Source organism: Megalobrama amblycephala, linkage group LG23 (assembly GCF_018812025.1).
Source record: "Megalobrama amblycephala isolate DHTTF-2021 linkage group LG23, ASM1881202v1, whole genome shotgun sequence".
NCBI lineage: Eukaryota > Metazoa > Chordata > Actinopteri > Cypriniformes > Xenocyprididae > Megalobrama > Megalobrama amblycephala.
Window position 1 is genome coordinate 27,728,314 of NC_063066.1, and position 13,173 is coordinate 27,741,486.

General features: G+C 40.7%; 1 protein-coding gene across 4 annotated transcripts in view; it reads right to left on the minus strand.

Moving 5' to 3' along the window:
• stox2b (storkhead box 2b) overlaps positions 1-13,173 on the minus strand; it is a 98,808-nt gene that overhangs the window by 6,730 nt on the left and 78,905 nt on the right. For all 4 annotated transcript variants that reach the window (XM_048176049.1, XM_048176048.1, XM_048176050.1 and 1 more), the window contains 2 exons: positions 10,305-10,457; positions 414-2,679 (listed from right to left, as the gene is read on the minus strand). In XM_048176049.1, coding sequence (XP_048032006.1) covers positions 414-2,679; positions 10,305-10,457 — 2,419 coding nt within the window. The remainder of the gene's footprint in view (positions 1-413; positions 2,680-10,304; positions 10,458-13,173) is intronic.

Sequence of the window (13,173 nt, forward strand, 5' to 3'; positions counted from 1 at the left end):
AGCTAGTTACCTGAAATATAACCCAGAGGTTAAATGGCACATGACATTTTAAATTAACTCTATTAGGTTACTGAAGTTTGTTGCCGCCACAGCACTTACAATGCATTGGCCAAGCACTGGTATTTTTGTACTTGCATAGAGTATGTTTCTGGCCTTAATGTCATTCACAGAGGTGGTTACTACTGCTTAAAATAAGAAAATGTAAGGCTTGAACAAATGGGATTAAACTAAGACTCTACGGAATTCTGTAATGTCTATAAAAGCAAACAACCCCTAAATGTTCCTGTGAGTTAACACTGAGTTAAAAACAAGGATATGTCTATTCATAGAATAGCATAACTCTCATTTCAGACACACCCTTTTGCCAACACAACAAATGAAACAAACCCTTAAATTGGCCCTGAGTGCCTTACCGTGGGGAATTAAATCCACTGTCCACAGTCACACTGCTGGAGTCCATACTGTCCAGTCGGGTAGAATGGACTGATTTTTGGCTGTTGTTGCCCTCACCTTCCTTGGGACTTAGAAAGGTAAGGTTCTTCTCAAACTTCCGCTGCAAATCCCGCTCCTTCTCACGTTCCAGCAGCCATTGCATTGTCCCTCCCTCTTCTAGAACTTTCTCCTCCACTCGGTTCTTATGACTTGTCTCCTCCGAATCGTCATCCGACACATTGTAATAGTCAAAGGTGGTTTCTGCACATGAAGCCTGCTCCTGAGCCGAGGATGGTGGCACGGTCAGTGGTAGAGGTTTATCGAAATGCTCCTGAGTCTCCAGGACCTCTGCTGACTTGGTGTGAGGGGACTTACCTATCGTACCTGGCCTTGAGAAGCTGCTCTCCACGTAGTCTGGAGGTTTAAACAAAGTCTCTTGGCTGTAAACCTCTGGCATTTTGTCCAAGTCACCTGAGTCGGGATTGTGTTGGTGTAACAATCGTCCATTGGGGAGATGCTCAGGAGTTTGGCTCGTTGTCGCTATAGGAATACTACTTTGTCCCTTGGCTGTCTCCTCTTTATATTCTATAGGGTGAGGTGGTGGTAGATGAGGGGTCAGTCGGTCAGAGGAGATCCCCTTCCAGACACTATCCGTAAAGTCATGGCTGGGTTTTACAAGAGATGATGGGGCAGAGAGAGAGACTTCATTTGCCGCAGTACACTGGAAATAGTCATCCACAGGTGTTTTGGGAGAGCAAGACTTCAGGTCATTGTAAGCAGGAAGACTATCCCTGCTTTTACTCTTCTCCAGCGTCCGGTAAAGCACAGCATCCTCTGAGGATCCTCTCCCAACATCAGGCACACAAACGTCAGAGTGTAATCTAGCAGCAGAGAGCATAATGCGGGAATAGTGGGTTGCCTGCGCAGATGCCCTCAAAGTACCATCGTCAGTGTAGTACCGATTCCTGTCATCGGGACTGCACTCAAATTCCTCTGGGCCACCTAAAAATGGACCACCAAGAGGTCCCTTGGAGTTGTCCATGGAGCGTGACCTTTCTTTGGCCTTGTCTGACCTCTCATTTCGTGACTTTCTCTCTTGTGTATGACTATGACTTCGGTGGACTTTGGAATGTGACTGTGCCCTAGAGGGTTCTGGGAATGGCATTTCTGTCCGCCGCTTTGCCAGTTCCCCAGAAACATCCCACTCTGGAGCGGTTGTAAAGTGAGACTCCACAATATTGGGGTTGCTGTGAACCATATACTTCCCCCTATTCCGCTCCATGGACATCATGGTTTCGCGTGGAGAACGTACCAATGAGGAGCTGTAGAATCTGTAATCCCGGTCATAGGATATGTCCAGGTTGGATCCTTCAGATGGATCCCCCCTGGATGCTCGTGTTTTGCTATGTGAACGTGAGGCCTTGCCCTGCTGGGTCTTTCGATGGCTGCGGCTCCTCTTGCTGCGTGCACTTTGCTGAGCCGAGGAGTTCGCTTTGTTCCTCTGTGCCTTCTCTTCCTCCAATCGTTTCATTACTGCTGTGTGGCGAGCAAGGTTCTCCACCGTGAGATCTGGGTTAATCCGACGGATGATCTCCATCTCCACCTCTCTGGGAACGGTGGTTGGTGTCTCCTCGTCCCGCAGTGGCCACTCCTCAGGTGGGAACTGGGCGGAAAACGTGGCTAGATGTTTTGTCTTGTCCTTCTTAAAGCTCAACCTGAAGAGCTTCAGTCCAAACTTCTTAGACTGCTTCTCCCCACTGCTGCTGCTTCCATCTTTGTGTTTACTGTTTGTCTCTGTTTTAAATGGAAAACTAAGCGCACTCTTACTCTTCTCTGATGGCTGCTGAGGGGGCGGAGACACAGGAGAAACCTCTTTATGCTCCTTAGACCTTCTCTGTAAGGTTGAGGTATGTGTGCTAGGCATGTCCTCCCGGTAGCTGTTGTTGTAGGAATCACTGTGGTTCTTGTGATGAGTTCTTTCCCGGACACATCCGGATGTGGAGGGTGTCATTGTACCCGAATGAGGAGAGGTACACGGCTGCTGCTGCTGCTGCTGCTGCTGCATGCGTTCTGGTATCCTTTCGTCTAGGTGGTACCACTTGCTGTTAGTCCTAATGAGGGAAGGTGTGATGAAGTATGTCTGCTGGGTGACAATAAAATAACCCTCTGGAGTGGGGTAGATCTTCCGCTCTCGGACCAGCATGTTGAGCGTGTGCCGCAAAATCTCCATACTTGGAGTGGGGACGCCTACCAGACAGAAAAAGAGACAGAAGACGATCAGTCCAATACGGCAAAACAATTACCTTGACACTAACAATATCCATATGACACTGAAACCACAATCTTAATCTGATTGTAACAAACAAGTTGTGATCCCACATGATGACAATATAATGGGATTTAAAAACATGCTGTATTTTTTTTGTTTCAAGCACTTACAATTCTTTTATGTATAATAATGTTTGCAGTCCTTTACTCGAAGATTGCCTCTCATTTCATCCCCTCTACACTGACCAATATACAGATCACAACATGCCAGAGAGCTTATATCTGCATATATGCTCAATAAAGCTAAAATAAACAGCCTTTTATTAAAAATCCATTACCATTCTGTTCTGTGCGATACTATGTATGGGTGTGTTTAATGCAGCATATAGACACGGTGCAGCAGTGTCTGCCTTCCGTGCATGGCTGACTGCTTTCAGAGCTTTGCTCCTCTGCTGGCATTACTCCCCATTACATCATTGAGTCCTTAAAACCAGCCTAGTGTGACGCAACATCTCCCCCCAACCCAACCCTGCAGCTAAAACGCAGCAAGCAACATCCCATTCAAACATCCACACTTCAGGGTGAGAGTTTTCAGTATGTCTATCTCATAAACTTTGGTGGTCCAAATAGAGATATTTGTGATGATGGCTTAGGTGAGCGCATTTGTGATGTCATAGTTTTATAAGGGAAACAGTCCATGAGTATTTTTTCCACTCCTGAACTCTTTCAAACAGTAAAGAAGCCCCCAAATGTGATAAAATATGGAGTTAGAGTTGAGCGCTATATCAGTTCTGCTTCGTCATTTGCAGTACATTCGTAGTCCAGTGCACTTGTATATGTGGACGCTGAGGTGGAGAAGGGTTGCCTGTACTTACATCATAGTTGCTGCTTAGTTTCCCTGTCAATGAGGTGCAATCCTAATTCAACCTTACACACACACACACAAACAAATACACGACTGTCTAATCCAATCGAGAACAACAGCCTCTCACCTATTGCAGAAATTCACTTTGGTTCTAAAGACAGAGCTGTTGAGTTAAGTTCTTCTCAAGATCTTGATAGATGCATTGCATTCAAATGACTATTAAACACAGCAGACATTTTAGATGTATTAAACTGCAACATAAAGAAAAAGACATCTCAAGATGCAACAACCAGGACAAATGTCCATTCTTCCTAACTAAGTTCTGGGAATAAGTTCAGAGGGTTTTATAAAAATAATCAAATCACTACTACCATTCAATGACTATATTTACATGTGCACCAATAATGCAATTATTTCTCATAATCAGAGTAAGGTCTTAATCGCAGTAAGATGTTTATATGACATGAGCAGAACTCTTCACTCAATACATGCAATTTTCATTACTCTGATATTAATAAGTATGGTTATACCACACTCAGATGGGCAGTATGCATGTTACCGGCCAATGTTTTAATCTACTTACATCAAATTCAAAATACATTTTTATGGATGTACTGGATATATTTGGCATTGTGATGAACATCGCAATGCCGGGTTTGCCTACGCTACAGTCACGTTTTTCGCACCGTCTGGATGAAGATGTGGAGACTGCACAGCATGTTGTGTTGATAGAGTTTAGTGATTTGGTGAAGAGAAAACTTCAGAATAATTTCACAGAGTTCATTCGTGAAGTTGTGTGAACAACACATGGCATCCGTGTACGTCCGAGCACATGCGCACTTTGGTAAGAGCGGGAATAATGTGATTAAGGATGTGATTAAAATCAGCGTACACCACCTAGTTTAATACGATTATTATGAACTTAATCACATTACTTTAATCAAAGTATTGTGTTTACATGAGGTAAAGTTTAATCGCAATATTATCACAATATTATCACAATACTCTACTAAAGGCCAATTCACACAGCATGCGGCAGCTGTTTTTTTCTTGTAGTGGAAGCATGTTGTGCAGTCAAGGCAGAGCTCGCGTCACTCTCTCAGGCAGACATTGCCATATAGTTAAAATTAACAATGTCACATTTTTATTGAAGGGTCCGATTCTGGAATCCACTGTCACTTCAATATATATGCTTTTGTGTGAATTGTAATAATCAAGGTATTAATCAAAAATGAATATTTATCCTTCCATATATTCAATTATTTTAATGACTTCTTCAAGCTTCATTTACTTCACTTTTCATCTTCAATCACTAGAAAATAATGATGAATATTGTCTGTACCTCTTACTGAGAGAAAAGTACAACTTACCTGTTTGTTCTGGGAAAGTTCCTGATTAGAGCAAGAGCTCAACCAACTTCAACCTTGAAGTTGCTATGTACCTGTGAATGTGTTCTGGTTCTCTGTTACAGATCAGTATTGGTGAAATGAACAAACCAAATACCAAATGGCACCCTGGATGCTGGAATGACTTGTTTTTCCCGACAAACTGGTGCCTAGAAGAGCAGTCCTGTGACCTTGGAGGTCACTCAGTGGCTAAACCAGGGTTTTGTTGTCATCTGTATAATCTATGGAGACATGCTTATGTCTATCAATCCATGTGTGAACAATTTCTAAATCTATTTCTTAGCCAATCAGAATCCTTTTCACCTGAAGCAATGACATAGTTTAGTGACCTGTGTAAAGTATAATTGCTGTGGTTTTGTGAATGGATTCACAGCAGCCTACGAACTCCTTTTGAGTGTTGAAGCTGACTTTTGCTGATGAAACTGCAAAGTATTCCTCAGTAAAATTTTCTTCAATTAATTTTTTTTTTACTTTATCATATCATCATATCTGGTCCTTGGGTCTTAACTGTATCCACTAATATCCCCTTAAAGGTGATAGAGAGGATTTTTTCGTCGACTGACAATCAAAAGACTGTTACTGAGTTTTTGAAATGACCGCATGCGTAAGAACAGCCCCCCTCCTTCACAGCTCATTTCAAAGGAACGCCTCCCAAAACTCGTGCACGAGTATTGGAACACGAGTGTTTACCATCGGCATTCGCTGTGTCGTATTTTTTGGATTCATTATGTCGGACTCACTGCAGGTAACTCATAATCTGCAGTTGTTATTCCTGTCTCCTGACAAAAACATTGCATGCGGCGCCTGTGGAATGTGGAAAGTTACTGGAGAGCGCAGCCGTGAACGTCTCTCACAAGGAACGTCACGGCAGTGATTGACAAGCCAGAGGGCCAATCGTTTACACGATGATCACGTAAACGATTGGCTGATGTTTTTAAGGCCCTACCTCGTGCACAGATGATGTATATTAATATTATTACTTTCAGTGCACCTAATAAATAGTCTTTTATCAGTTAGTAAAGACAGTTTCAAGTAATATTGCAAAAATGTATAAAACAAAACATCCTCTTTAGCACCTTTAATCCCATACAGTATTTACTAAAAACTGACTAAATATATATAACAGAAATTTAGTGTTTGTGTTATTTGTTTTTTATCATTTCATGGGAATATGACTAGCATGTCACACACAGTTAACTGACATTTTGCAAATATTTGTACTTTTAACTGGAAAACCAACTCATGCACTCTAGATTTTGTGATGGGTCATACAACTCTGGGAATTCTACTACATTTAAAACAATCTTCTCCATTATGTTTTCAACACTCCAATATGAGCTCATTGAAATTTTTTACGATTGGATGTTAATAATCTGTTCAATAATTGATTAAAGCTGATGCGGCTGCCACTGCCGCTCACAAAAAGAAAATATTTTTTATCTTTGGCTGCACTTATTGCAAAGAGGTGTGCTTGTAGTAGGATTTTAAGTGCACATGCACCACTTGCGCACTGCCTTCACGCTGCCAATAAAACCGCCTGCATTTTGTTGTTTTCTGCATGTCTCCCATTGAAAATGAACTAGACACTCCATAGTAGGGAAAAAAATACTATGGTAGTCAATGGAGGGCGAGATCTGCTTGGTTATAAACATTCTTCCAAATATCTTCCTTTGTGTACAGAACAAAGAAATTTATACAGGTTTGGAACAACTTGAGGGTGATTTTTGGGTGAACTATGCCTTTAAGAACAACGAAGCCCTGCTGCAAAAAAAGGATAAAAAAAAAATGTAACTCAACTAAACTTCAACCATCTATTTTTCCCCCCTCTTTAGATTACACAAAAAACTGTCAGAAGAATACACTGAGTCTGTGTTGCAGAAGTTTCCATTTCAAAGTTTTACTTTTACATTAGAAGTGTTTTTTCTCCAAACAGACTTTGACCTCTAAAAAAAAAAAAAAAAAAAAAAGAGAGAAACCAAGCAGTGATAATGTGATGCTGTGTGCCTCACAAAAAGACTATTTTTCACAACAGATCAATGCAACATCCTCTTAACAGCAGCTTTCTCCAAAATAAACACATTAGTGGATTTGCACCTGAGCCAAAACAGAAACTTCATTGGGGGAATTTTCTTTCCTGCAATATATGCAGTGAGAAGAACTGCTACATGAGTCATATGAAAATGTGCTCTGTCCCCATTAAGACTTTTATACACACTCAGATACATTTACATGTATTTATTTGTCAGATACTTTTATCTAAAGTGACTTAAAGTAGTTCAAGGTAACTTTACAAGCTGAATCAAACCAAACCTACTAAGGTGCCCTATTTACCTGGTGACCACAAACACCACAGACTCTGACTTGCCTTCTCAATACTGGTAATATAGTCTAGAGGAGAGGTCCAGGTGTGCAAAAAGTATAGCTGGTTCAAAACTTTGTGTTTAGGGTGTGAGCTGGAAGGATGAGATCATGATTCTATAGCAACTTCTTTGTTCACTACTGATTCTATAGTAACCTCGCTGCCTCACAACATAGGGGACACAGAGCTCATTATGACTCAGCATCTGCTGCATCTCTTTAGCTCAGTCTCACGCTCACGATATAATCATACTACTGAGATGCTGAAACTGACCATATTTGACCACAAAAAACAAACAACAAACAAAAAAACAAAAACATGACTGACATGTAACAAAACAATTAAGGCTATGCTAATACATTTAGGGCTAGGCAATATATTGAATAAATCACAAAATTTTTTTAGTCACATCAAATAAACCAATAATCTTGAATACTGCAATGATTTTTATGGGTAAGTCCTAAAGACTGACTTCACAATCTTCAAATATATAGGGCCTGTGATTTAAACGTCTTGAATAGTGCCTTTGATTTAAACATTGGTAGCAAACATGGCATTAGAATAGGTAAGGTTCAGTTACAATTCATGTGAATTAATTAAAAATCATCATTTTAAACCATTTTAGAAGGATAAAAAAAAAAAAAAAAGAACGTTTATATTTTCTTCTTAGCGGTGCGTGGAATTTAATGCAAGACTCTGAGTTCACATCCGCCAACAACGTTTAAAAAAAAATGTTAAACAGATCAGACCATCCTGTATGGACAGAATATCACACTACCCACCGATATCATCTGAAGACTAGCAAATACTGATGCGACCTGCTGCACCAGACCCTGGCAACCCAAAAAAGGTTTATTAAATAAGATGTGCTATGACATTCATTTACACTTTGCAAGAAGAGGGACTCGTTTGAACTGAAGCGAGACGAAAATGGTACAAAATATTTCACAATGACATTTTAATGTAGAAACCACAAAAACCCACTGGAGGTCGACAGGCAAAATCGGAGGGGCGCTATGTTTGAAGAGCTTGGCAACTCTCTGTGTCCAGTTTCCTCACTTGAGAAATATTTCAGCAAAATCCCACCTGACGCAAAAACTCTCTACCTGCAGCCCAGGAGGACGCTTGCTGTTAACGACAACATCTGGTACACTGCTGTTCCTTTGGGTATAAATCAGCTGTCCGGCATGCTCGTGAGGTTGTGCAAAGAAGCCGGGATGTGATCATCCTACATGAACCACAGTATCAAGGCCACTACAATTAAAAAATTGTCAGATGCAGGATTGCAATCGAGAGAGATCATGGCCACCAGTGGGCATGCTTCTGATTTGTTTAACCCATACTGTACAAAGAAAATGATGCAAAATGCATGTTTTTATTTAGTTGTTTTTTGTTTGTTTGTTTTTTTGTAGTTCAGAAAGCTCACTAAAATCATACTGGAGACCATGAGTAGAAAATGTTGAAATGCAGTACTAGCAGATCAAAAGAAAATCATACCAGAAAAGCAACAAAAGACTTTATCTCCAAATAGCTATTTCACGGAATGTACAATAAATGGCAATGTACAAATAAATGTGATCAATAGTTCCAAGAACCACTCGCAGTAGATCAGTAGTTGCAAAATCGATTTTAACCCAATTTAAATGTTGAATGAATGTTGAAACAAACCAAATATACATAAACAATAGATATCTGATGTTATTTATGTATATATTTTATTGGTAAAATATAAAATAAATCTGACCTTGAGTTGAAAAACAAACAAAAAAATATATAAATAATATATTTGATGTTCTTTATGCTGATGACTTTACACTTAAGTCCTGTTTTAAATGCTCGCAATGCTTTGGCAATACTAATGTAAAAATATTTGTCATTCCGGTCCCTTAAAACTGAAACTAAAACCATGCACATTCAGTCTGTCTAACGATCTCTCTCTTTTTCATTCATATGCACATCCTGCCTCATTGTTGCTCTCTAATAACTTCACTGAAGTAGCCCATTCCTTAGTTACTAGTTCTAAAGTGACATTTTTGAGTTAGTTAAGGAGGCTTGGGCTAAAATGTTAAACTGTCAACTTGAGATTTGAATCCGTGACGGAAGGAAGTTTCACCCAAAAGAGGTATTGTATAAACACAATATCACACGAGTAGCCATGCGATATCTCTCTATATCGGCATGACTGTAATTACCTATATATATATTTGTATAGTTTTGTACACTGATACAGTATATTCAAATATACATCTAAAACCAGCATTTCAAAAAATAAAATATATTTAATACTTGTGTTTAGTCGCATTACACTTTAAAGCCTTAAGAATGCTGATTCACTATGTCTGTATCACATCCACTGAGAAAATATTACAACACATTTTCCCCATAATCCAACCACAAATTTCAGCAAAACAACATTATCCTGTGCTGTTTCTGCAATAAGTGCATATAACAATGGATGTTAAACTTTCCGTATCACTACTGTTACAACATCATGGTTTACAGGACTATAAATATGAGACTTTATCCAGATGTTCCAGGATATGGCTATAATCATGTGCAAATGGCTGTGTAAATGGTTACGACTGGTGTTACTGGCAAAAACTGAAGAAAATAAATTCACTGAACCGCTATAAAACAGATTCAACACCTAAGATTTACAGATGCTTCCAGCATCTTTTAAGAAGCATGAAAATAACAGAGCACGTCTGGTCTCATGTAAAGGTGAAAAATATTAAGCTCAACATTCATTTCTCTGAAGGTTGAATCTGGCTTGCGACATTTAAGTAAATCTCACAAAAACATATCCAGTTCACAAATCACCATAAATTTAAAATCAAAAAGAATTAATATTTTGCATTTAGAAAATGAAGCCTATTTTAGGATCATTAAGATGTTTTGCATTGTGACGATATTTTCGATATAATTAAGCACATTTCCTGCACTTATGTTCTGTGTTATCATTGAAGGACATTACCTGGGAAGCATGTTGCTAGGTGTTCGATGAGAGTCTCTTGCGTGACAGTCTTACGGGCGGAGTTCATGGCAGAAATGGCCAGGCACAGGATTTCTCCCAGTGGGATAAACTGGGATTGGCTGATGGGAGACATGCTGATGGGAGACACATCACCTGCAAAGGACAGAGATCAAAGGTCAAAGTTTAACTGAGTGTGGCAGAGGTCAAAAATTAAAAAGTTACACTGGTGGCTTTTTAGGAGGGCAGAACAGGCATCGTGACTTTGTAAAGGAACTGATCAAAGTTATGATGCATAAGGTCATTTAATAAAAAAACACTAATAACAAAATGATTAACTGTCCCAATATTTAACCATTTCAAGATTACCTGCATCAGACGATAACATTCTAAAACTAGATAAAAAAGTTTGAGGACAAACTTTAAGTTGGCTTGAAAAAGCCGGTCCAGAAAGTTTGAAGTAGTTTTAAAAGTGTGAAGTTTGAGAGTTTTCAGTTTAAAAGTTTAAGTTTTAGTTTAGTAGTTTTGATAGATAGATAGATAGATAGATAGATAGATAGATAGATAGATAGATAGATAGATAGATAGAGTCAGGGTACTCAAGGCGGTTGCTAGGGTGTTATGTGGTTGCTAGGGTACTTGGGGTGGTTGCTGAGATGTTGCTATGTGGTTGCTAGGGTAGTCGGGGTGGTTGCTAGGGTGTTGCTATGCGGTTGCTAAGGTATTCTGGGTGGTTGCTAGGGTGTTGCTATGCGGTTACTAGGGTACTGGGAGTGGTTGCTAAGCTGTTGCTATGTGGTTGCTAGGGTACTCAGGGTGGTTGCTAAGGTGTTGCTATGTGGTTGCTAGGGTACCCGGGGTGGTTGCTAAGGTGTTGCTATGCGGTTGCTAGGGTAATCTGAGTGGTTGCTAGGGTGTTGCTAGGGAACTCGGGGTGGTTGCTAGGGTGTCGCTATGCGGTTGCTAAGGTGTTGCTATGCGGTTGCTAAGGTATCCTGGGTGGTTGCTAGGGTGTCGCTATGCGGTTGCTAAGGTATTCTGGGTGGTTGCTAGGGTGTTGCTATGTGGTTGCTAGGGTACTCAGAGTGGTTGCTAAGCTGTTGCTATGCGGTTGCTAGGGTACCCGGGGTGGTTGCTAAGGTGTTGCTATGCGGTTGCTAGGGTACCCGGGGTGGTTGCTAAGGTGTTGCTATGCGGTTGCTAGGGTAATCTGAGTGGTTGCTAGGGTGATGCTATGCGGTTGCTAGGGTAATCTGGGTGGTTGCTAAGGTGTTGCTATGTGGTTGCTAGGGTACTCTGGGTGGTTGCTAAGGTGTTATTATGCGGTTGCTAGGGTACTCGGGGTGGTTGCTAGGGTGTCGCTATGCGGTTGCTAGGGTACTCGGGTGGTTGCTAAGGTGTTGCTATGTGGTTGCTAGGGTACTCTGGGTGGTTGCTAAGGTGTTGCTATGCGGTTGCTAAGGTACTCGGGGTGGTTGCTAAGGTGTCGTTATGTGGTTGCTAGGGTACTCTGGGTGGTTTCTAGGGTGTCGCTATTCGGTTGCTAGGGTACTCGGGTGGTTGCTAAGGTGTCGCTATGCGGTTGCTAGGGTACTCGGGGTGTTTGCAGGCAGTTGCTATGGTAACCTGGGTGGTTGCTAAGGTGTTGCTAGGCAGTTGCTAGGGTGTTCTGGGTGGTTGTTAGGTGGTTGCTATGGTAACCTGGGTGGTTGCTATGATGTTTCTAGGTGGTTGGTAGTTGTCACAGATGGTTACTATGGAGTTTTCATAGAGTTATTAGCATGTTCTTAGCTCACTTTAGCACTTACTATTAGCATGTAGCTATTCACTGCTAGCATGTATAGCATGTTGGAAGTCCAGATTGCTAGCATGAGTCAAAAGAGCCAACCGCCATGTCGCTACGATGTTCTGATGCAGAGATATAGATTTTGCAAAACGGTTGCTAGGGTACTCTGTTTGGTTGATAGGGAGCGGCTTGGCAGCTACCAGTGATGATACTCCAAAGGCTGCTTGACAATATAAACCAACCCCCATGTCTCTACGATGTTCTGATGCAGAGATATAGATTTTGCAAAACGGTTGCTAGGGTACTCTGTTTGGTTGCTAGGGAGTGGCTTAGCAGCTACCAATGATGATACTCCAACGGCTGCTTGACAACATAAACCAGCACTTCTCAAAGTCCGGACTCCGGTCCGGATCCGGACCCGGAGGGAATTCAATCCGGACCCGCCTCCATTTCGTATTTCAACAGCAGTAATTGTGTGTAAGGGATTAAAAATCTGGATTTCCTACTTTGATAAACGCATGTCAAAATCATTTGTTTAGTGCTTTATGTCTTTTTGGAGATGGTCCGAAATGAAAGCGAAGGCGAGATATTTAAAGTTTTCCTCCGTGATTCAGTTGCCATGACATCCAGTGAGCTGCGACGCGACACTTCACGCGCAGTAAGCGTTTGGTTTGAATGGGTGTGGAGCAGTGGTTCTCAACCTGCGGCCTGGCACAAATGTAAATGCGGCCCGCGATATGCCGACCATCATAATAATAATAATAATAATAATAAAAAGCAAACAATTTATTTTTGTTTTAAAATTTTAATTAAAGTGAATTAAAAAAAATATAAATGAGCTATAATGCTTTATTTGTCATATAAAATAATTTTGGTGAGCATTTATTATTTTCAGACATCAGGCAATGTAGGCTAATGACGCAATCACTCAGTTAACGAAACACAAGTGCGCGCTTAGGAAGAATTCAAACAGTAGCCATTCATTTTGTAAATTTAAGCCTCAAAATGGTCAAATTTGTTATTAAAGGAGAAAAACTAAATGTGGAAGATAAAATGAAGGAACACCTGCAAACAACAAGAGTCGCA